This window comes from Apaloderma vittatum, unplaced genomic scaffold (genome assembly GCF_000703405.1).
Source record: "Apaloderma vittatum isolate BGI_N311 unplaced genomic scaffold, ASM70340v1 scaffold11179, whole genome shotgun sequence".
NCBI classification, from domain to species: domain Eukaryota; kingdom Metazoa; phylum Chordata; class Aves; order Trogoniformes; family Trogonidae; genus Apaloderma; species Apaloderma vittatum.
The window spans coordinates 2,164-26,834 of NW_009735823.1; the positions used below are offsets into that span (position 1 = coordinate 2,164).

Consider the following 24,671-nt stretch of genomic DNA (forward strand, 5'->3'; position numbering starts at 1 on the left):
GGAAGGACTCGCAGAGTGGCTGGGCTGGCCAGCGGCACAGGCTGCGTTGGGCTGGTCCCTGCCGAGCATCGCGGAGTTGCAGAATGTCTCAGGGCAGGGGCCCAAGAGGCTGCAGCACCCCTCGACAGGGGCAACATCCCCAGCAGGACTTGGTGTTGGCAAGAGCAGGAGCAAGGGGACAAGCCCCCACAGAGGTACCCATACAACAAAAGAGTGAACCGTCTTAGGAGCAGCAGAGGTTTTATGGAATCCAAATCCCAAAGCTTCAGCGAGAGACAGACTTTATGAGTTTAACACCATGGGCTTTTCAAAAATGCCTTGAAATTATTACTGATAAGGATAATGTGTGTGGCAGGAGGGAGCTGTGGTGCTGCTGTGATTGCATTTCTCCATTACCTCCAGCCCATGGTGGTGGTGGCAGGGGGGGGTTTTTCTCCTCTCACCATCACAGAGAGTGGATTTGGCCCTGCAGTTTCTAGGAAACAAGCCCTCTCCCCCTCTGAAAAGCGTGTTTTATTTTTTTGCAATTTTAAATGTACGTCAAGGAAGCCAAGTTTCATGGCCATTATTGCACAGTTAATAACCCTTTGGAGACTGCAGACATGTGTTATATACATCTTCCTCTACAGTCATTTGGCTCATGGCCTGGAAAATGCCAGCATGCTAAGGGTTAACTTGGCCATTGCTCAGCCTTCTCCCTTCTCTCCAGCCACCCTTCTCCAAACCCCTCCTGCCCTGATCCTAAGATCCAATCTCACGGACAATCATCTAACGCCTTCCCTGCTGTCTGTGAGGTATTTGGGGATCTCCTTCCTTCCTTCCCTCTGCACCCACCTCTGCAGAGCTTGGCCGGGCTGGTGGGGCATGAGCCTGGCGGCTGCTGCTCTTACCCATGCGAATGCTCTCCCAAAGAAGCCAGAGACAGCTTAACAACAAGTAGCGACCCAGAAATGTTCTTCTGTCGTGTAAAACTATCAACCAAGTCACTATAAGTAGTTCTGCAGGTGCCAGCGGTGGCCTTCCTACCCATCGGTCTCTCACAGTGAGCCAGAGGTTTGATTAGAGCTTCTTCCCCAGGCAGAGGGTGTCAAAGCCTGTGCTCCTTTGTGTGGAGTCTCTAGTGTCTGGAAGCATTGAGGCAGCTCTCCGTACAGGCACTTACAAGGTTTTTCTTTCCAGCAGCCTAAATTCACCTGAGCCTGCAAGAGAAAAAAACTCTCTCTGAGATGTCTCTGTCAACTCTGGCTGAAAATGGGCAGCTCGTTCCTGAGCTCCTGGTGACAAGGAGCAGAAAGAAAAGCGCCTGTGCTACTGGATGTGTCCAGGGACAGAGCTGAGCCACTATCCTCAAGGAAGCACACAGCCTGCTTCAGTTAAGGTGAATCCACGGCAGGAGAGTTATCCCTTTCTTTCTTGTACCAGGGAATTTTATTCAGGGGTAGAAAGAGGTTCTCTTTTGTCAGAGGGAGTTTTCTTCAGTTGAGATTCATCTGTCTCACAAAGAGTAAGTGCATTGCATGAGCTTCTCCCTGGAGATCTTCCCTCCCAACACTTCCCTTCTGCCTGCTCTCTAGGGGCCTCACAGCTTCGCCCAGCTGCAGTGGGGAAAAATATCCTATTTCCATGGAATATAGAGAAATGAGAAAAAAAATACTCCTGTGGTATAGAGGCTGAGGAATGGATTTCTGAAGTCCCAGGTCGCTTCCCACCTGCCCCCGTGAGAGTGGAGATCTGGCTACATTCCTGCATCAGTGACCATGTGGGATTTTTAAACACAGACAAGGCTAGTCCAGGGATGGTTTGGTATCCCAGAGCTGCGCATAGATAGCCATCACCCAGGCAATAATAACCAGCCACACGTCACTCCCCAGGCATGCCGGAACAAACGGACAAAGGAAAGAGCTGCCGTTGTTTGGGGCTGACCCTAAAGTTCAGCGAGGCTTTTTATGAAGTCCAGTGTTGCCACCTCTGACGATGTTATCAGGAACCTGGGAATAGCTGGCACTTTCTTTTGTTATGGTTTATGGTTTGTTTGGGTTTTTCCTCTCCAGGCCCTGGCTCCTGCAATCATGAGATTCCATTTAACTCCATCACTCCATATTTGACCCCACGACAGGCTGGGAAATGCGATCTGTGAGAAGCCTAGGGGCTTATTGCTCGGGAGCAAATGAAGAAGTTCCCAATCATAGAATTGTTTAAAATAAACCTTTCTCAAAAAAATATTCTCTTTTTGGTGTGGAGGCAGATGTTCTGAATGCTTGGAGTTGACAGTAGCAAAGCCCTTCATGCAGGCACCACCTCCCTTTTTCCCAGGCATTGTCCTTCAGCTGGTCATATCCCACGTCTGGTGTTCCCCTTCCTCTCTCAAACATCTCCTTTTGTATCCAACACCTGCCTTGGATGAGAATCACCCCCTTTCAACTGAGTATTTCATATCAGGCTTCTCCTTCTCTTGCACAAGAAGCCAGAGGAGATTTATAAGCCAAGACAGCAGTGCATGGCTTGGAAGAGCAGTAGAGGTGGTGCTGCGGGGATGCAGGAGGCAGTACAGCTGTCTGTACGGATGTCTACAGGTCCTGGACGTGGTGGCCCAGTGCAACTGCAGAGACCTGAAGCGGCATCTTTCCATCATGAAAGTACTAATAAGGGAAAGCGCAGGCTTGAAACACTCTTAAGAATGTTTTCCTATTTCTTTAACACCTCTCCCTTGAGCCTTCTCTCCTCCCTTCACAATGTCTTGGCCAGTTACACTTGCAAAGCACACAGAAAACTCAATATCCCAATGAGCAGCGATTGCTGGGCGTCAGGGGCCCTCATCAGGCACGATGGTGGGGGCTCCGAGGTGAGTCCCAGCACAGCAACCTGCTCTCTTCCAGCCACCAAGGCCCTGTGTCATTCCTGGAGAGGTGGGGGCACACAACCGGGCACTGCAGGGCTGGGGTCCCCTTCATTGTGACCCGCCAGAGCTGCAGGGCCATGAGCTGGGGGGATGCACCAAGGTGGAAAGGGCTGTCCTCCAAGCACAAGCACTGCTTGGGTGGTGGCACAGAGCTGTGGAAAGATTGTGTCCCAAGGCCAGGCCACAATGGCCCCCCAGCCTGGATCTGTAACGCACCCCTTTTCTCCTGTGGAACTGAAACAGCCCCAAGACATGTGCCCAGGTAATGGTTGCTCCGGACTTCTGTTGTGTAACCCTTCTTCAGTCTCATATTCAAGCTGCATCAAACTGCTTGAACTAACTTTTCCTCAAATTCATCAGTCAAAACCCACCACTTTTTATCCACGAGCAGTGATAGGACCAACAATGCAACAGCATTCGAGTTACTTTTCCCCACAGCACCAATCCTTTACTCAGGTGAGTGCAAATTTTCCCAGTTTCTCTCATTTTGGAAGCAGAGCTGTGCAGCATCTTTACCATAATGCCACTCTAAGAAGCAGTGCAGAGTTTACAGGCAAAAACCTCTGATTGCCTGGAAATTTTAAAAATTAATACAGTTTTGTTAGCCTTCTCCCCAGGCATGGCTGCTTTGCAGTTCCCCCACTCTGGACAACTCTTCACTCCCTCCATGTCACCCCTACCGAGTCAGCAAATTGCCCAGCACTGTCCCAGGAGGACAGACACCGTGGGGAGGGTGTCCCACAGCCTTTAGGATGAGCTCCACAGCCTAGAGATGCAAAGTCCTCATTTGGTCAACTATGTTGCATATCTATGTTAGTTGTCTAGCCTAGGCGTCACTCAGAGCACCTGTTTGGGGAAAGAACCCCACGATTTGGGCTCTTGAACCAACCCAAAGCAGCAGAAGCATCTCTGTTCTCAGATGACAGAGGAGCGGAGCAGGCAGGATGTGCCGTGACCATTGCATAGCCATATCTCCAGTCCCTTGCACTTTCATGGAGTTTGCGCAAGCCACACTCTTCTCAGTGACAGCAAGGGCTGCCTTTTCCTCCACACACAGCAAGGAAACGTGACTGCACATGTTAGTAAAGTCTACTCAGAGTCACTAGGTAAGAACCGGCCAGATGGAGGGCTAGTGCGAGGTCTGGAGGGAGCAAACCTTCTGGAGTCTGAAACACATCCTGCTCTTTAATCAACAACAGCCACTGATACCTCATCCCAGCCCATTTGGGGCCAATATTGTCATTATTTGCAGGGTCGTACGGTGAACCAAGAATGGAATCAGGATCTTTCTCTGATGCTAGATCCTCTCTCCCAACAGAGCTGGCAACTGACTTTGGCTTGGTTGCAAGTATTCGTTCATAAAAGGAAAATATTAGCGTCGCTCTAGGACTCTCATGACTGCCTGTTTTCAGCCTTTCTGGGCTGGACACCCACAAGGAATGAGAGGAGATGCGTCGCAGTTAACCTGCTGGCAGCGAGGAGTGACCCTCTCTGTGAGCTGCGATGGAGGAAACTGTGCCAAGAGCTGGCCCCAGCCTGTGGCAAAGCTCCTGCACGGTGAGCGCCAGACAGGCAACCTTGAAGCTTCATTCTCTGCTGGGGCACTCGAGTCAAACCCAGCTGCCTCCTGGCTCTGAAAGAGAAACCTGGAAGAGCTGAGCTCACATGGGAACCGCAGAGGCTGCTGCCCTCAGCCTCCAGCTTACGAGCACCTCCCACTCACCCACAGCCGTGCGTGGGGAAACTCTTCGTCCCGCTACCAAAGCAATCAGTTCCCAGCTCTCTACATGGTCGTAACCATGAGGGATGTGCTGAGTGAGATTAAAGAACCTTGTTTAAACTGGTGGATTTTTTTCCTGATTACACTCAAGGTGAGCGAGGGAGCACGCAGACTGTTTTCTTGGCTCACTGGGCCATTTTGGCTGGGGTTTTAGCACACCTTTCATGGAGCCCAAGCCCAAAACTTCTTCCCAGCAGGAACCAGCCACAGCAGCAGTAAGGGAGGAGTTACACACTGTGACCCTCATTAGACCCTAAGATCTCCTTGGGGGAAAACTCCTAGAACTTCTAGATTTTGGTCTTAATTGTTTGTCTCTCTGCTCTTCATTTATAAAAAGCCCATTTTGCCCAGTGTTTAACAGTGCTTACCAAGTGCTTCAGCCTGAGGCTGCAGGGACCACTACTTATTTGCATTAAAGAAGTTTGGGAACAACTTTCTCTAGGGAGCACTTTTTAGTGGTGCCTCCTGCCAGTGCACTGCAGTCATTCTGGAGGTGGTTTAGAGCAACATTCTTGGAGGACAAAACCCAAAGCTCAGTCTGTGCCCTACACATCGTACATATCAGGATGATGTAGCCCTCAGCTGAGCAGCTTGCCTTGCACCTCATCTTTTCCAGCACCCAATTAATTCATCTTTTTGCCCTTCTAAAACTTGGTGGGGATGGGTGTTGCTAGGTGATGCAAGGTGGGCTGTTCATAGCCCTCAGCCCACTGAGCACAGCTGTTCCCCCTCTCTCTTTTCAACCTACTCAGCAGAACAATGATGGACAATGTTCTGGGGACAGGGTGTCCTCGGGGAGCTCCCATCCTTCCTTGACAGGGCCAGCAGGCTGGACACAGCCAGGGTTAGTACATGGGGTGGGGTGGGTGCCCTCCCAGTGCGTGCTCATAGGGTGTTTTTTCTTACACAAGGCCACTTTTTGGGATTCCCAAATCCTTGGGTTGCTCTGGACATAATGCTCGGCTCCTGTTGGATTTAAGGGGTTCAAGATGCAACTGTTCCTCAGTCTCCATCTCCTTTTGTATTCAGGAGGTTACATCCCACTGCTCCCTCCCTTGCACACACACACACTGGGCCTGGCCCAAACCCTTCCACCCCTAGAACTTTGCTTTATTGTTGTCAGTGGTGCAAAACACAGAGCACCTCATAGGGACCAGGTGGAGAGCTTGTCTCCCAATGTGGAGCGGCCGCATAACCACTGAGTTTTATCACCTTTATTTACATCACAGCTATTAAAGATCTAGGTGAGAATGGGGACGAGCTTACCATCATAGAGAATTGTAGAACACCTGGTTGAAGGGACAGCAGGGATCATCTGGGGTGACCTTTCTTGACAAAAGCACGGTCTAGGTAAGATGGCCCAGCAACCTGCCCAGCTGAATCTTAAGTGTCCAATGTTCACGAATCCACCACCTCCCAGGGGACATTACTGCAATGGCTGACTGTTCCCTTTGCACTAGGAATCTCTGTGGGACTCGACGAATACGTAGTTTAAATGGACAACACAAAAAAGTACAAGCAGTAAAGCAGAGTCAGATTTAACCTCCTTACCCCTGATACACCAGGTTGGGTTCTGGTACTGGGGGAGTCAGCGGGAGAGCACTGCACCCGCGGGGTGACACTGGTAACTCCCAGGTAGACGCCAGCCCTTGGGACATCCCCACCCAAACTGGTCCGCTGGACCTGCACCCAACACTCGCTCTCACTGACATTTATGGTGCTTTTTTTTTCCCGGCGATGTGCCAGGCTCTCGTTTCACAGTTCGAGACAGACCAGGCGGAAACTAGTTTTGAGAAACACTCTTGCGCCCCGATCTTCCATAGGATCGCTTTGGTTTAAAGGGCAAAAAGACAGAGAGCCGTGCTCCTCCGAGCCGTGTCCGAGCAGGGAGCAGTGTCCTGCTATTGCCACCTCGTGGGCCCTTGCAGCAACAACCAGGTAACCAGTAACTGGTAACCGGTAACCAGTAACCAGCCCTGGAGGTGTCCTCTGCAGTTACTTGAGGTTTCTCTTCACCTCACGCAGCTCACACAGAGTGACCATGCAACAAGGCAAAGGAGCATCCATTCCCCCTCAGCAGGCATTAAAATCCTGCCTGATGTGTAAAACGAAGGTTTCTCTGTTCTCAAAGTTGTGTTACAGCTCAGCAAAAGGAGCGTGGCCCGCAATGAGGATGCTCAGGCCGGCGGCTCCTCTGCTTTGTGGGGCTCCATCAGGATGCAGGATTAACCTCACCAGCCGTGCCTAAGCCCTGATGTTTGTCTCCGATAAATTCCTAAATGTTAAAAAACAATAAATAAAAAAAAATCATTGCCCATGGAGCAGCCCTGTTCACAATCCAGGGCGCAGAGACGTGGTGGTGCTGGTTTATGATTTCCCTCGTGTCGGCCACATGTGCCAGGGCAGGGGAAGGAGTAAAGCATCCCAGCTTCCTTCTTGCTTGGATTTTATATCAGAGCAGAATCACAAGTGGATGCACAAGAGGAAACTGCAGCACAAAAGTGGGTGTGGGGGGCAGTTACCAAGTTAAATAAATGCTGTGCATGCCCTGCAATACAGCAGGGTTACAGGATAGTCCTCAGTTCAGGTAAAAGGGGCTATTGCTACAGCATCCTGCTCTTTGCTCAAGTGCCATCCTTGCAGGATCCAAAGGATTCAAGGGGGGAAAAAAGCTCCAAACACAGAACCGCTGTCTGACCTCACTGCCCTTGCAGTAGAGAAATGTGTGAAACATTCTTTGGCTGTTGAATAATTCCTCTTTTAAAATTGCAAAGGAACTAGGTAGGATTTGCATAGCCTGATAAGACTTAGCACAAACTGATAAGATTCAGCTCCTGCTTCCCACAGATCTTCTCCTGCAATGCTAGGACTTCTCCCACACTGTACGCAGCCCGTGGTATAACCGAGGTACTTACCCGTACGTACCAGCACTAGAAAGGCCGTTCAGCAGCTTTCTTCTCTTCGTTATTGTAGAAAACAAACACATACGTCTTCCAGGAGCTCTTCTAGGACTCTCGAGGTGTCTCACTCAGCCAGGAAAAGCAGAGAACCAAAGCTGAGACTGAAGGGGGAGTCAGGCTTGTCCAGCACCTGGAGGTGAACTGCGGGGTCATTGCCACAGCTGCAGGTCTGCTGGCCTCCACTTGTGGCTACCCTGGCCCAGCCCCAGCTGAGTCCCTCCCCAACCCCTCACTCACATACTGAGAACTTTCTAAAGGCGCGTTTCCCAGCACCCGCTGCCTTTGCTGCTGCCTTGGGAACTCATCGGTTGGACTCAGTCTGAAACCGCTGGTGCTCAGGGAAAAGGAGTTGTCCTGGCTACGGAGTTCAGCTCGGAATCCAGGCAAAGCTGGCTCCTGCTGCTTGGAAAGGGCTGATCCCCAGCATTACTGAACTACTGTCTTCTTCCTCCTCCTTCTCCTGGGATTGTTTTAATTCCTAGCCTTGTTACTGCTTTGCTTTGTGTTTTTGGTGATGTCAGTTCTCCTTTAAGTTGTTGCTGCGTGGCCCCAGCCGTTTCACTCCAGCTTCTCTGGCTCAGCAGCCCTCTCACATTCGTATATCGAGGTGGTTGTGATAACCACAGCTCATCATTTGCCTCTTCTTGCTAAATGTGGCTCTGGATCACAGGCTTTAGCATCAGCAACTCAGTCTCTGCTTAGATTTTGAGCAGAGGACAGGAGGCAGAATGCTTGCTGGAAGTGAAGTTTTTAGCTTTTTGGGTAGGCATTGCTTTTCCCAGGGATATCTTTCAAGAGATACATGCCCAGTTCAGGCAGAGGCAAAGGCAGAGCTGGGTTCAGGTGAGTGTCCTGAGAGAAGATCTCATTTTCCAGGGAGGAATAAGCACTGGGGCTGTGCCCTGATCCTGATGTGCTGCCCTTATCGTCCTATGTGGGCACTTGAGGTCTGGATCTAGCTCTCTTCAGCATCACAGGAAAAGCTCCTGAAAATTTCAGTGGGAACTTAATCATCTATTTCACTGCTCAGCTGTGAATGTTTTTAGACCAGCTTCTTTTGTGGTAGGAAAAATATGGACTTTTCACCACCTGAAACAACTCCCTGGGAGCTGTGTTTTCCCCATCCTGGCCCAAAGCAGAGTAATATTCTATGGCTACAAAGACACGCTTCTTGCACTTCAAAGTTACTATGGATAGAGTTTATACTTGTTATTCCACTTAATGTTTCTCACTTTGAAATGATTATGGGGTGTCCTCCGAATGCTTTGTGGGGTAACAAAGCTCCAGAAGAGCAGGGCTTTTTCCAGCTGAGTAAATAGAAGATATTTTTGTAAATCTTGAGACTATTGGAACATCAACAACATTATCCTACGTGGGTTGTTATGACTTTGTGTTTGCAGAGTCCTACATTGAAGCTTAGACCTGCACATTCAGCCTTGTCTTCTGTCAAACTAGAAACTTCAAGCCATGCCACACAGAGCAATTTAATTAAATAAACTCTCAGAGCCCTACTTGAAGTCTCTGTAGCCACTTAGGGTGAAGATTACACTGCCTTGATCACCTCCATTTCCTCGATTTCACAATCCCATTCTTTGATAAGGGATTAATCTCAAGGCTTTACCTTCTCTGTGCTGCCTAACATCTTAACACACATGGGTGACAAGGCAGAAAGGGAAACTGTATGTTTTCCTGTACAAGTCCTGGTGTTCTGGCCAATTATTTTTCCCTCTCCTCTATTATGGCCCAGAACTTTGTGAAGCTTCCCCTCTTATGCGTGAGGTACCAAACAGCTTACTCTTCAGTGGGCAAGTGTGCTACTGTGGCAGTACATACCAACACTGTTGCTACTACGGGTTGGAGCAGAGATGGGGCACAGAGAAATCTCTGCTGAGGAGGTCAAGCAGCGACGCAGGTGCCGAAAAACCTGAGTGACAGAATGGCGAACATGAGCTGAGCAATGGGAATTCAAAGAAATGAACAGAAGTTTCTTACTCAAGGTGTGCCCAAGCTCTGCAGCACAGAGCAGCCGGACATTGTACACAAGCGGCAAGAACTTCTAGAGCTGCAACTCTTGATGGTAACACCCTTTCTCTCTCTAAATATGTTTTAGAGCATGAACCTATCCCTGCCTCATACCAGAGTGGGAAAGCGATTATCCCAGGCCTCTGGTTTGGTATCCTCGCCTCAAGGTTTGGTGCCTCCTGCTCTCAGAGGTAGGGAGTGAGAGAAAATGCTCCACCCTTAAAGAGCTGGAGAAAACAGTCTTTAAATGAGTCTTTGGCAACTACACTTGTAAGAAAAATCTGTGCAACGAGTTGGCTGAGCCCTCTGCTGACTTTTCTTCTCCTTATTCACAAGGTGCTGCCCAGCAGAGGTCAGGTCCCGCTCTGTGGTGCTGGTCACCTAGTGCCACCTTGCTGTCCCTCACACATCAGTGGCTCCCTGTTTCTAAAGCACAGGTATTAGATAGATTTCATAGATTTTGACAGCAGAAATCACATTCTCCATGGGAATTCAGACATCCTGCGCGACCTTCAAATAGTGCGAGGTGTTTATCCTCCTCAAGGTCCTTGGGCAGCCAAAGCTCAACCTCTGTTGTCAAGGAACAAACCCCTGGCTCCATGTGGCACAGACACAGAAGGAGGGAGCCCATAAAACTGACTGGGAAATAGAACAGCATTTTCAGTGATTTTGACCGGCAAAATCGGCCAAGAGGTACGCTCTCGGCTCATTTGCTGCTCCGTACAGAAAGGTTCTCCAGCTCCTGGGCAGCTACAGCATCAAACCAACTCTCTTCGGCACTGTCACAACTGGGTTATGTTCTTACTCTCAGCATGGACTTTCATTTCTGCCCGCTGGTTATCTGCTGTTCTTCAAACCCACAGCTGCGGGAAGCGCCTGTGGAGACGGTGTTTTTCTTTCTAAATCAGCAAGATTTTATTTTATTTTTCTTTATTCTTCACAGTTTGCAAGTTGTTTGCAGCCAAAACTCACACATCCCTGTTCGATTTGGTTTCCATCTACTTTATTCTTACTCGTAAGTTAAAAAAAAAAAAAAAAGAATGAATTCAGATAATAAAACCAAAGTATTCTGGTACAGTTCATTATTTGGGCTGAAACACCTTCCCTTATGTTTGCTTGCCCATGGGAAGAGACGGCAAGTCAGCACCTCTGTGATCTCCCTGACTTGGGGAGGCAGAAATGGAAAGAACATGAAATACTGAACAGCTCTTCAGCTGATAGAAATCAGGGGAGCTTTTCCTGCTTTTGCCAGCTGAACATCCATGTACGAGCTGTCTCAAGCGCGCTTATGACAAGTCATTTAGGTCATAAACCCAAGGCAAACCAACTGGGTGACGGCACTTCAGTCTACACATAAACATAAGCACTCCTGGGAAAAAAAAAGAATTCGCTCTGCATTTGCGTATTATTCTAACACTCCTCAGACACACACAACTTCATAAGCAGCCCTAATACGCACAACAAAAGCCAACTGAGTAAAGACACAGAAATTCGATGGCATTCTAGGGCAAGTAGTTCCTAGCGCACCTGGGATCACTTTGAAGTACTTTAGTCAAAGCATAAATCCCAAGTAACACAAATGCTTCATTTCTATTCATGAATTGTCCACAAAACCCCCAGTTCAATCACAGCGATCACTGTTACCTCTTAAGGAGGGTGTAGGTCATCCAGCCTTTTCCAGGCAAGGGAAAAACTCAGAAGAGGAGGATATTAGTTTCTGAACAGGCCATCACTGGAAAGCTGGAGGGAATGGAAAGCAGAGAGAAGGACAGTGCAAGGCAGGGAAAACCAGGAACTCTTTACATAGATATCTGTTTTTAAAAAATATTTATTTATAGTGTGTAGCATAACTGACCAGACAAAATCAGTGTCATTAAGAACAAAAATCAAAAAAAGATGATTATACTGAATAATACAAATTGACAAAATTAGTTCTGTGGAGTAAAGGAGATCTGTAAATCAAATCCAGGTTAGATTGGTAAGTGCATGTAGTAGACAAGTACAGAGGCAGCATAGTGTACACTGAACAAAATTGAGAGAAATTAAATGGAACAGAAGAGTTTCCGCTGAGCCTAATGGACTGTGAATTCATTTTTGGTCTAGAATTTTATCATAAACATTTTGGCGTTGTCAAAGTGACGTAGCAAAGCCAGATGCACAGTGTCGAACCTTTACACCAGGACCCAGTTTGTGAAGGGGTAAAAATAACATATGAAAATCTTTGACCAGCGCTCATACATGTTACCTGCAATTGCTCTGCACTTGCATTTTGAGGCTCTTTTCATAACCAGATTTAACAAACGTTAAGGGTATTGAATAGACTAAAAATCCTGACGCACTGTGACATTTATTGCTTTAGCACGAATGGCTCCCCATGACCTCGGCTTCTTCTTTCTGAGTTTCTGTCATTAAAATAGAAAACGAAACACACGTAAATTCAGGAATGACAAATCTGACATTAACACAGGACACATGTCCAGCCCCACTGTGACGGTCTGTTCCCACTTATTTCTGCGCTGTGGGCATTTATCTCCAGTACCTTGTGGTTTACGCACAGAATTTTTAGGTCTCATTGCTTCAGTTGGCCATAACAGCAACCCCCTGGCAGGGCCTTCCGTACCCGTAACTGCCACGTGACGTCGTTATTTGGCTGTTTACTGTGTTTAGACTTCATCTTCCCATTCATGACATTATTTTCTTCCATATTCCTCTGTACTCACCCCAAATTTGCCTCATCTACCTTTTGCTCTTCCTTTAGGGCCCTACTTTCACATGATTTAAAAGAATGGGTCTCATAATTAGGTTGGACAACCACGATCCAAAATTTTTCCTAGGCAAAACTCCAATAGTTAATTGGCTTCAGTGGGAGACTTTTCCGAGTAGGAAGGGCAAGATTTGTCCTCAACGAGACTATAAACCTCCAGTTTAAAACTCAGTAGTTGTTCAGAGGCTCGCTCCTGCAACAACATCATTCTTCATGCTTCCTTTCCTGAATTCCTTTCCTAGTCATAGCAGGAAAGCTTTCTGGCACCAAAATTAAAACGATAATAGCCTGGCCATCTCCCAAAACCTTGTAGAAATGTCTTGTAGAAAGCATCGCTGTCTCCACCGCTCTCAAAGGGAGTGTAAAACCTCCAAAACGTCGGGTTTTTACATTTTGTTTGGAAAAGCCAGTTCGCTTCATGTAGGCAATAAACCGGCCCCGATAAGCGACGGTGACCCCGCAAAATTCACCAGTGGCTTCAGATGATGTCATAAGTACTTACACTTCCAACAAACCCACACTGCAGCAGTTGAGGTGTTCTCTACAGCTATGTAAGGCAGCACACTGCTGTACAACAGCCATGGGTTCAGGAGTCCTGTCCCCATCCTTCTCAGAAGCTGTAGGCCATCGTCCTTCGACAGTGCCATTCTCTTTGTGGTGGAACAGAAAGATCTGAGGTATTGCACAGTCCAAAATATAAGTAAAAAATTAAATGCAGGCTAATTGAACAGACCTCAGGTAGATGTTTTCACACTACCAGCCTCTGTAACAAAGCACTGCTCCGGTTTCTTTTAACTGCAGAGAAAACACTTCTTTCCTCCTATCTGAGATCCCAAACGTTTCCCATTCTTTCAAACGCTTCAGTCACTGAATTACACCCTCCTTTGCCAGGAAAATCTTGAGAAAACAAGTCACTCACATAGTGCTTCCCGTAAGTCACCAAGTTCCTGCCTGAGCAGCCTTAAGGGGAAAAGAGATTTTCCGAACCCAAAGCTCCGCGCTGAGGCTGTTTGAGCAGTGATCCCCCTGGTCTCTATCAAGCTACTGGATTTAGTTCACCAGATGATCTCAGCTACCGTAGAACCACATGGAGAGCCTCTCACCTCTAAAACTTATGACACAAATTATTTACGACCTTGTGAGCTAATGCATCTGGAAATGAGACGGGTACCACCCTGTTTAAAAGGCCCAGGCTTTCCTTGGAAAGTCCCGGGACTGAAAATGCTGCTGCGCTCTGTGCTGGCATCGGAACAGAAGTGCAAACAGAGCATAGAGGCACTTTTGGTAAGAGGAGCTGATTAAATATCCACTGTTCCTCCACTCCTTAAAGCATAAACAACAGTATGTGGCCCAAGTCACATACTCACATCCAAGTTCGGCTCCAGCTGACGTTACTCCTCATTTTCAGAAAAAGCAGAGATGGAAATACAGATCCTGATACCAAATGACTACACAGTGCTGCTGATGCGACATTCCCTGCTAGTCCCATGCTCCCCCAACCCCCAGCTCCATGCAGTGAACACAGGGGAACCACAAACCAGAACTTAGCGGATTTCCTGAGAAGACAGACATCCAGTGCTGCTGGGTGAGATGAGCTCACAAGAAGGCAACAGATGAAATTTATTTTTAATCTTCTGTGTCAGGAGCAGGGATGGCTCGGCAGTTTTGAAGACAAATAAGAAGTGCAAAAGAACCTGTGAGAAGACCCAATTTTCACTCATTGTCTTCCCTTCCACCCACACCTGTTCTAACACTGGGCCAAAATGACTGGAGCTCGGTGGAGAACTGGGGCTGAGTTTTGCTGTTTTAACAGTGACTTCCTTGACAGGTGAATCTTAGGACACAATAATTGTGCCATCCATCATAAAGCATATTTTGGAGAAAGACTATATTTTTGTAGTGAAGCCAACTCTTCACAGGCAAGTGATTTGCCCTCCTTGATGTTATCCTCCACCAGCCCCCAGGAAATCAAATCTAACTCACAAGAAGCAGCCATCTTTATGAGGCTGTAAACTGAAAAGTAAAGACTAAAATGCTAGTCACTGTACACCGCTGTCAATTTTTTCCTGCATTGAGTAAATTTGGGTTCCTAATAGATAATGGGTTCACACTACCTACCTACCATAAAACCTCTGCAACTTCAACTGCTTGGAGAAACACACATCAGATTGAAAAACAATGCTACAATCAATGGGACACTAAACGACCTGACACTTTGGGCTTTGACCTCGTTGAGCACTGCCAGTCGTTGTGTCCAAACACTCAGCAACAATCCAGAAAGTGGGTCATTAACACGTTTTGTCACGTTATGCAATTTTTCCCTCCCCTCTAAACTGGGCTTTTTTCCAGGTCCAGTAGCCAACAATAAATCAATCACAGTCTCTCCTAAGCCTTTTCACTTAAATTCTACCCTGTAGGTTGGGTGAAAACCAGAAATCACTGCAGGAGGCGAGGCATGATGGCACTAGTGGTGGCTGCTGTTTAGGAGATGTTTGCTTGACCCACAGCCGTTCTTGTTGCCATTATTTGTGGACTCTTCTTCATTATCTGTGACAGAATCTTCCTCCTCTTCATCACTCCGGTCATCTTTCAAGTCCTATGGAGAAGAAAGCACCATGAGCATGTTTTATACTTACAGTACTTACTGTCGGATAAGTTACCAGATCGTTGTTACCAGTGCAGACCTCCCCAAAGGGCCTGTCGGTGGATCTTCGCCATGACTTTGGAAAAAAATAACCAAATCATTTCATTAGTCAGGTTCGCCCATTTGCAATTGCAAAATGAAAAGTTGGCGTGTAAAAGTTCCAGAACACAAAACATTCTCCCTTCGTGGAAGTTCCCCACCATGCCCTGAAGACAAAACTCCTCTGTCCTCCATTTGCCTCAGCAAAAAAAAAAAAAAAGAAAAAAAAAAAAAATGCTAAAGGGAATAAATGAAAAAGGAGCTCTAAATACACTAGACAATATTAAAACTGCCTCTAGGAACACTTCTTCCCCCCAGATGGAAGCTAACATCCAAGGACAGTCAGTTAACAACACTTTAATCTTGCAGAACTTAATGTTCTTTACACAAAATTTCTTCCATGACCTTGGCCCAGTCATTTGACCTCTTCTTGCTTGTTTTCGCTTTCCCTTGTAAAGCGTTACCAGTAATCCCTGGGTGCTGTGGGATTAATTAACAATTGTGAAATGCAGGGAAGATGAAAAGAATACTGTATAAAAGCTAAATATGATGAATACACCTGCCCAAACATAGGAGTTGAGAATTGCCTGCTCCTGACAGGTGTAAATTAAACAGTGACTACTTGTGCCAGCATCTCCTGGTATTAATTTATCTTAAGGAGACTTAGTGACCCCAAAATATTCTTCCCTGCTTGATAGTGTATGCATTGAGTCAATATTTGCAACGAGGAGGCCAGGTCTATACAGCTGCTCGTAGGCATCTTGGGTATCTCATCCGCTAAAGGAATGGCCAGGGAGGAGGGAAGAGCAGCTCCATTAGCAGGGGTGAAAGGGGAACAGGGAGACAGTCTGCCCTGAAATGAAAATCCCTTCCCAGCTCTATAGGAACAGCTTCCAACATTTAGCAATCATGCTTCATCCCCAGGCAGACAGAGATGGCACTTGTCAATGAATGCTTCCACCACAGAGAGAAAAGACACTGTGTCTACCCAGAATTTCACAGCAAAGGTTAGGGAGAGGTAAGACAATTCCGGGCTGTTTGTCACGACACATAAAATATACCCTAAGTCTCTTATTTCTCAGCTCCCACCATAACTCAGGACCCTACAAGAGAAATTTGGTCACACAATCAAGGCTTTGGTGTTAAAACTAAACACCTCTATTTCTCTTTCAGTGCAACAAGCCTACAAGAGCAGTACCCGCCTCCCTGGTCGGATTTTCCGTACCCACCGATGACCTGCTCTGCAGACTCAAGGTAGGACGCTATAGTGTAAATCAAGTAAACCTTTTCTTCTGCCTAAGTGGCGACTGTGAATGGAGATGAGATCAAAGCAGGCACCCAAGAAGATTTTTCCACCTCTGGCAGTTTCCTGTGTGAGTAGCAGCTGCCACTGGTTGTCTCTTCCAGTTTCTCAGAAGGTGCCTGGTAGACCTGACACCACCCGAAAGACTCACCCGATACCCTCCAGCTCTCATGTGAGAAGAGATGTGCAACAGTCATTCCCTCTCCAGCATCTCATGATTCAATAGACTACCCCTTACTTAAAACTAGCAGTTTCCCCACAGCCGATCAAAAGATCAAAACCTGGACCCTCAAGGTAAACCGTCATGGCTGACAATTTATCCATTAGCACCAGGGCATCGAGTCTGCTAATGGGAACACCCAAAATTTCATGGCCAGGTGGTGCCCAGGTTCAAGTATGGAGAACTGCAGGTGTCGTGGTGTCCCCAGCCACACTGGGGACCGCTGCAGCACAGATAAATTTGTTCTCCTCATCACCTATCTGGACTGTAAACAGGCAGAGGCCACGCACCCTTGCTGCTTGTGGAGCAACGTGCTGAGGTCAGAGATGAGATGCAGAAAGGAGAAATCAGTGTCATTCCTGCCCATCCTGTATCTAGCTCTCGGAATAAACTGACAATTTCACTTTCTTAGCCTGCTGGTCTTCCTTAAGCACCAAATTCATACAGAGAAAATAAATGACAGTTCAGTAATAACTCATCTAACTGCAATCTCACATCCCTTTATATATGTCACTTCTACTAAAATGTATAGGACTATAAAGAAAACTAAAGCCTAAACCCTGTATCATCAGAAACTATAAACTTCCTGGAGATTTTCTTCTGCCTTTTCCCCAACAACATACAAAGGTTAACAAAACAAACAAATCTCACTGTAAATACTGTAAAATAAACTTGGCCTGCCATCAGTTAGAAAAAAGGGAACACAGCGTTTCCCACACAAACAATTTACAGGGTTCTGCCTCCTTCCGATCACCTCTCGCTCCTAGTAGTTTTGCAATTTGTATTTGTAGGAAAAGAAAAATGTTGAAGCCACACGGGGAAGTCTCGCTACCTCTGGAAACATTTCCCCCCCAAAAAAGCAAACTAAACCTAAGGACAGTGCGTGACACGGAATCTGCCACACTCACCAGAAGAAGTGTTCTCACCTTCCCAAGCAGTCTCTGGCTGAGAGGAGAGACGGGGGAGGAGTGCTTTTGGGCTCATTGTGAATAGACGTGAGTCAGTAAAGTTCGCGAGTGTGTATTTCGTTTGGGGTACCTGGTTGTGGTCCCCAAAGATGCTGGTACTTGAACATACGCTTCAGAAGAGCTGGCAATCTGCTCTGCTTCGAGTGACAGCTGATGTGTGACATTGATTCCTGTTTCCTGTAGGAATAAGCTGGCAGTTCCAGCACGGAACTGAAAACTCAGGTAGGATTTGCTTCCCAGTTTTAATGCTATCAAGCATTAAAACATGTAAATGTTTTTTTTTCCAGCACACTGGGAATCCCTAGATATGCCTTACGTATTTCAAAGCAGCAGGAACTGAAATTTCTTTGCATTCTGAAGCAACTACTGCAAATTTGCTTAATTCTAGTAAAGAGTGCTACTTCTGAAATTCTAATGTTAATCAAGAAGAAATCAAATCAAATCTAAATTTTAATATTTTTAATCTTGAACCTGCTTCCTGACCAAGTGTCTCTATAAATTCTTGTTTTAGAAGAGTCTGGCCATTTTAGCCTAACTCGTTTCAGTGATAGAAAGTGACTTTAAATAACAATAGCTTCATCTATAACTAGAAAACCAAACAAATCTGTCACAGCAAAGTGTTTAACAGACCATTATAAATATATTAAGGCATGGTAAGTAAAGTCTGCACCTCTTAACTTTGACCTTCTAAGAATAACAAAACCTGTAAGATTTCTAGGATTTTCCCTGCTTTAGCACCAAGATGTTTTCTCTGAGCCCCTCACATCATACATCACGGTTGTGTTTTCCAACTCCAAGACTCTGCTCTTGCTGTCCCTGAGCAACGACAGATGAACGCACTATCAGAAACACGAGAGTTGGCAAAGTGTAAATACCGCAGCTGAGGCCATCATTAATAGTGCTTTGGTTTAATGGCATCAACTGCATTTGTTATTCTTCAGATGGTTTAGAGTAACAGACAAAAATGGATGTGTATATTTTATGTTCTGGATGACTAACCAGTTTAATCTTTCTAAATGGATGAATGGTTTTAAGGTTTATGAGAAGCAACACTAATGCTATAAAGTCTGCAAGAGAGCCATTTGTAGTGAAGCCAAAGCCGCAAACTTGTATAATCTTTTTTCCTTTTGTTTTAACTCTTCCACCTGCTGCTCAGTCTGCCTCTTTTAGTTAAATGAACCGTATTTGTTAAGGTAGTTTTGGCTTCTTGCATTTCACTGTTGTTAGAACGTGTATCGTTCAAGTCATCAGCACCACATCTTATTACTTGAACAACAAAGGACCTTCCAAGAGAGTTCACCAAGAAAAAACACTTCTCAAAATTCGGAGATAAGCAAACTTCATAGGCCACTTCCCAGCCTCTTGTAAACAGGAAAACACCAGTCAAATCTCCATCTAAACCGACAGAGAACTTACTCCTACTTGTACAAGTCTGTCTCTCAATAAAGCACTTGGAAATCACTTCCCTCTTGACAAGCTCTTGGCGCTGCACTCTCTGCTACAGCTGACAAGAGGATAGGGAGGAAGACACGGCTGTGCTGGGAGGCAGCTGGAAGTGTGGTTTTCTGTCCCTGTGTGCCGGTGACACCACCTGAACCTCACCAGTGGAGAAGCAGTACTGGGCAGACACCACCCTCCTCTCCTCTCACCTTTGCCCCCACACATGTTGACGTTCACCTCTGCTATGTAGCACTTAAAGAGGGAAGTGTAAAAGCAGAGGAAAAGGCAGCGCCAGCAGCATGAAAGGCAAAAATACATTGTGGCAAATGGATTGATCCTAAAAATGGTGAGGAAGGCTCAGCAACATGCCTTGGGCTCTTCCAGAAGGGGATGGGCACTTGATGGCAAATGCACGGCCAGGTCAACGTGGCTCACTGCAGATGGCCAAGTCAAGATCTCAAAACAAAAGGTACTATTACAAGGACATGCTCCGAACCAGAAATAGCCACTGAGGCAGCACGAAGAAAAATAATCTGGCTGAGTGGTATCCGAGCAGAAGATATTTCTGCAGTGAAGTTCAGTGGCTACAATTTCTTTCTTTTTCATGAATCAGCTTCTGATATAGCTTCTCCCTGACAAAGGACTTACTTTTTAGGCGGCAAGCAATGAGGCAGCTGGCATTACGAAGGCAACAGCGTAGCACCCATTTCACCAGTTCAGGGCCTGGGTCTGGGCACGGGGCTTGTGGGATGTTTGCTCCTTTGCTTTTTTCAGCCAAGCAGCTGAAGGAGAGGAGGACAGGGCTGGCTGTGCCTCACCTCTGACCAAAGTAGGCAAGGTCAGGCCCCACCAGTCCCAGCTTTCTTACTGGTGTAACTGCCTCCATGTGTGTGGGGAGAAGTATCAGGTCTAACTCATCTGGTGGGATCAACACCGATACAGGATTTCTCAGCAGCATAAAGAGATCTCAGTTTTCCCTGGCCTGGACAAGATTAAAACTAATTAATCTTTCAGGTTAAGCATAATTTATGTCCACACAGTTAAATGGATTTCTTCTACCAGGTACGGATATATAAAAGCAATTCACAGCTGCTTCTGGAATTTTAATTATGTGTTTTCTGATTTGGTGAAACTTGGATTTTAGGATTTTCACATATTTATTCTTATCCTTCAGTTGGAATTTCCTGACTCTTAAATGTGTCTTACACTAAAATCAGAATGTCCTAGATTTTACACCTTAAATCTACCTTAAGAACATTTCAATTTAAATATCTACAAACATATTAACTGGATCTTGATTTTTCAATGTAAAGACAATAAATTCCACAGCACCTGCACATATGGAAACAGCTTGCAGTACAAAGATGAAAGCCGTTAGTCAGATCAGCAAGCACTGACTCAAATAAAAGAGATAATAAACAAGAAAGATAATAAAAAGTCAGTCCAAATAGATAGAAGGGGGTACTTTTCTAACAAATAATACTATAAAGATGATGAATCTCTGAGTTCAACATCTTTAATTCAACATCAATAATTCAACTCAGCTGACGTATGACTTAATATGTCTTTACTTTCCTGTGGAGACTGAGCAATATACATTTGGATTCAAACAAACTGTTTTATATTTCCAGCCTGAAAGATTTTATGGGGAAATATATTCCCCTTTTCAGCTTATACACACTAGGCAACATAAATAATGTTGATCTTCCGTGGAAGAGGCACTGTTGGACTCTGCTTTCTGCAGTTTTTAAATGAAGATGCAGACTTATTAGTTTAATTGTAAGGGACATCTTGTGGCCAAAACTCCTTTTATTTAATCTCTCTCTTGTATGTGATACCCATTTTCCAAGCTTTCCACTGAGAGTTTTCAGAAGCAACTCAAAGGAGATGTGCAAGAAACAAATGTGAAGCTACAGCGATTCCCCAGATATCGAAAAAGAATAGTCTCGTAAAATTAGATGTTACCATTAGAATATGTCCCTGATTTTGACTGAAGAAATAATTTAACCTCAGAAATATATCGCTTGCGTTGTCACTCAGCATAACGCACCTGTGACGGGAGCTATAATACCCTGACTGTTCAAAAGAAATAAATCATTGTTTATGGTTAATCAGGTACTCTGTGGTTTCAATAAAGTCTGCTGGCCATGTTACCAAAATCCACTAACTAAACCTTGCACCCCAGTGTATGTGGCTTTACGGTAATGTCAAAAGCCCAGGAGGTACCGAGTGAGTCATAATGTCCCACTGCTTTTTGAATTATTCCAATTTTAAATCCACAGTTGGCAAAGAAACAAAGAACAATATAATAGGCCTTGATGCTGTTCGCTATAGTGAACTCTTTTTTACCCTAGGACAGAACTTGCATTAAGCCAAGGAGTTCAGTGGTACGAACTTTTATCAGAAAACACACTTTTATTCCTTATGAAGGCTTTTTTGGCTACAAAACAGCTGATCAGACACTCACACTTTTTTCTCAGCGAGGTATGATGCTGCCCTTCAGATGAATGCTTTGAAACAACACAGCTGGTAAAGAGTATTCCCACAAAAGCCTTATAGCACTGTTAAACTAACCTGACCCCACAAGGTATACAGCCACGTAAATCCTGGGTACTTCTATCAAATGTGTCCATTGAAGTGCCCATTTCTCTGTTTTCCTTGTTAGGAGGCATTCTGTTCCTTTTGTGATATATCTAAAGGTTATTTCTGTTCTTAAACATTATCAATCTCATTTTCAAGTCACCCACCTAACAAGTAATGCCTTTTCATTTGGCATTCATATTGCAGTACCTAAAATCACTTCCATACAGTATTTCAAAACTTCTTTGCATATAGTAACTTCTTACCTTCCTTGCATCTAATAAGGATTAGAGAACACTCCTAGGGAAACATATTTTCTTTAAATACAGGATAGGAGAATTTCCCTTCTCGACTGATATTCATCTATCATTAACTAGCTTTCTTCTAAGTTTGTTTCTTGCTTTTTTTTTAAAATCAATTCAGCAGATTGTGAATCCCTCTGAAAGTATGAGAATTACTCACCTCATAATAAAGTCACAACTGAGACCTCTAAAGTATATATTAAAAATAGTAAATGAAAGCATCAGAAGTTCTGTAGGCCTAGGGTGTACTCTGTGAATTGATTTTTGGCCACTGAAAAAAAGCCACAAAACACACATGCACACTATTACATATGTATATAGTTTTTATATAGGTGCATATATATAAAACTAGCAACAAATGGAATATTTTATAAAACGGGAGGCCAGAAAAGCTGTCAGCAAATGCCGTTCTGTGAACAGCAAGGTAAATCAATTTTAAGGCAAAAACTTTACCAACATTTGTCTTTTATCTGAATCAGGGACTTCCACATTCAAAAAAGAGTAATTTAAGGGAGGGATTTACTAGAAGTAGAGCTGCCTCTTGCCAGACTTAGATGCAGAGAGAGGGGTGGCGGGTGCTTCCTTGGCCAGATCCATTGCTGGTGAAAACCAGCCCAATCCCAGTGACTGAGTTGAGCTGCACTCATTTGTACCAGCTGAGAACCTGGCCCTGCATCAACATCAAACTGGCCAGGGCAAAAACGTCGCTTTTGAAATTACACCTAGTTTTGATTTTCTGAGGCAGTGGCCATCTGCAGCTCCTACCAAAATCAAGCTCAGCAGCTTTGGAAGTCCCAGACTTTGACTGCAGCACGTAAGAGACCTGCGCAGCCCCGTTTCCGGCGTGGCTAACGTCAGAAAGGAGAAGGGAGCACCCACACATCCAATTTGTTGAGGGCCAGAGGACTGAGTCCGCTCGTGTACAGTCTTGTGTGTAACAGGGCTGTGGAAGGGGACTTCATACTAAAGCTCCCACCCAGTATGCCTTCACAGCCCAGCTACTGCAATCAAATGCTCAGAAATTATTTCCTTTGCTTTCTCATTAGTTCATTCCTCCCTAATGGTCACAACAGTCCTCAAGTAAAGTTTCAAAAACTTGATTTTCATATAACATTTAAGTGAGAGGTGTCGTGAAATTATGGGCATTCTAAATAGAAATAATTATTTAAAAACTAAATTAAAAATATCAAAATCCCAGCAAAGAACATTGTTGCTATTTTGAAATCTGAGAAGTGTATTTTAGGTTACAGTATAACAGACCCCCCTGGAACTCATTGCTCAGCTGCTGAATCCTTTCATAATATGGTGTAAAAATTAAAGATTGATATTTAAATCTTGCTTTTTAACTCTCAGTGCCAGGAGAATGAACTGGTTGAGGCAAAGGAGGCCAGAGAGTACTCCTAGACTGCCCCGTAACATTTGCACAGCAGAACCAGTGGCTTCTCCTCTTTCCCAGACCCTGCTGGGCTACAAACGTTTACGAGATCTGTTCCTGAGGGAACAGCCGTCACTTCAGATCCCTAGGGAGGGCAGAACTCCAGAGCTCCCCGGCGTGGGCTTTTCTCCTTTTTGCCTACCATCGTAAATACCAGCCAGAAGACTCTTACTCTCTTGTGCTTTCTTCTGCCTGCTTTTCACCTCTCCTCCCTCAGATGAACTTGGCAGCACCAAGTGAGACATGTAGCCAGGCTTTGGGCTTAACTCGATTGCTGGAGCAGAATGGGAAATATGCAGATGAAAGAAAGTCGTAACAGGACGTAATTTCCCTTTACTAGGGCACGAGCCTTCACGTGGCTGACCCAGCTGGCTACCTCCCATCTCTAGGCTATTAAAAAAAAAAAAGCTCGTGTCCCAAAGGCAATGGTTTGAATTGACTGGGAAGGTTCCCAGATTTTTATCTCTAAGAGGGAAAACTTCCATTTATCCCATTTTGTTACCTTAATCAGCTATCCCCGCGGGAATACCTTGCTGCAAATATTTATCTGTTGAGAACCAAACTCATCTATCTTGTGTTTGTGCTAAATCTTCGCTCAGAGAACTCAAACTCCGAAGCGGAACATCAGTGGGAACTGGCCCATTCCTGTCTAGAAAGTAACCACAAAATGTCCACTGAAAACTTTTCCACAACTTCTCAGTTCCACAGTCATGAAATTGTAACTAACTAGAGTATCATTATCCTCTAAAATATACTATTGCTTTTAAAACTACTACTTGAAATTAAGGCAACCACACCTCTTAGTCCATTTTATCAGTGCCCTGACAGCCATTGGCACAGTACAGGCTTAACAAAACACTAAGTAAAAAGAAAACACAACTTACATGCTTCTAGTTTAGGAAACTAAGCCCTGTCCTCTGTTTAACTCCTGTAGAATGACATTTTTCTGAGATGAATGCCTTCTCACTGAATGTGTTAATTCTCATTCCATTTCATTTTGTGATTATAAATGTCCTGAAAATGGATTTTTTACTGCTTCAGAGAGAAGGAAAAAAAGTAATCAGCTGAGAGCTCGACTTTTTAGGAGGCCAATAAACCGTCGTGCATGCCAAAACCAAATATACATTTCATTTCATGCTTCGTTTTCACTTCCCAGTAATTGCACGGTGTATGGAAGCAGAGAATTGTTGTGCGTGAGGAGGGTCATGCGATGACCCTTTGAGCTTGAGTTAAAAGCCAGAGTTTATCAGCTGGGAGCAACCAGGCTCAGCTCGCCTACGGTGTGCCTAGCGCCCACCGAACAGCACAGGAACAC

The 24,671-nt window shown here is 45.3% G+C and overlaps 1 protein-coding gene across 1 annotated transcript in view; it reads right to left on the bottom strand.

Annotated features, from left to right (window-relative positions):
• Positions 1-14,703: 14,703 nt before the first annotated feature.
• The window catches only part of CERS3 (ceramide synthase 3), a 28,744-nt gene continuing 18,776 nt past the window's right edge, over positions 14,704-24,671 (bottom strand). Inside the window, exon 10 of the mRNA XM_009876743.1 lies at positions 14,704-15,021. Within this exon, the coding sequence (XP_009875045.1) occupies positions 14,890-15,021 (132 nt within the window). The 3' untranslated portion in view covers positions 14,704-14,889. The remainder of the gene's footprint in view (positions 15,022-24,671) is intronic.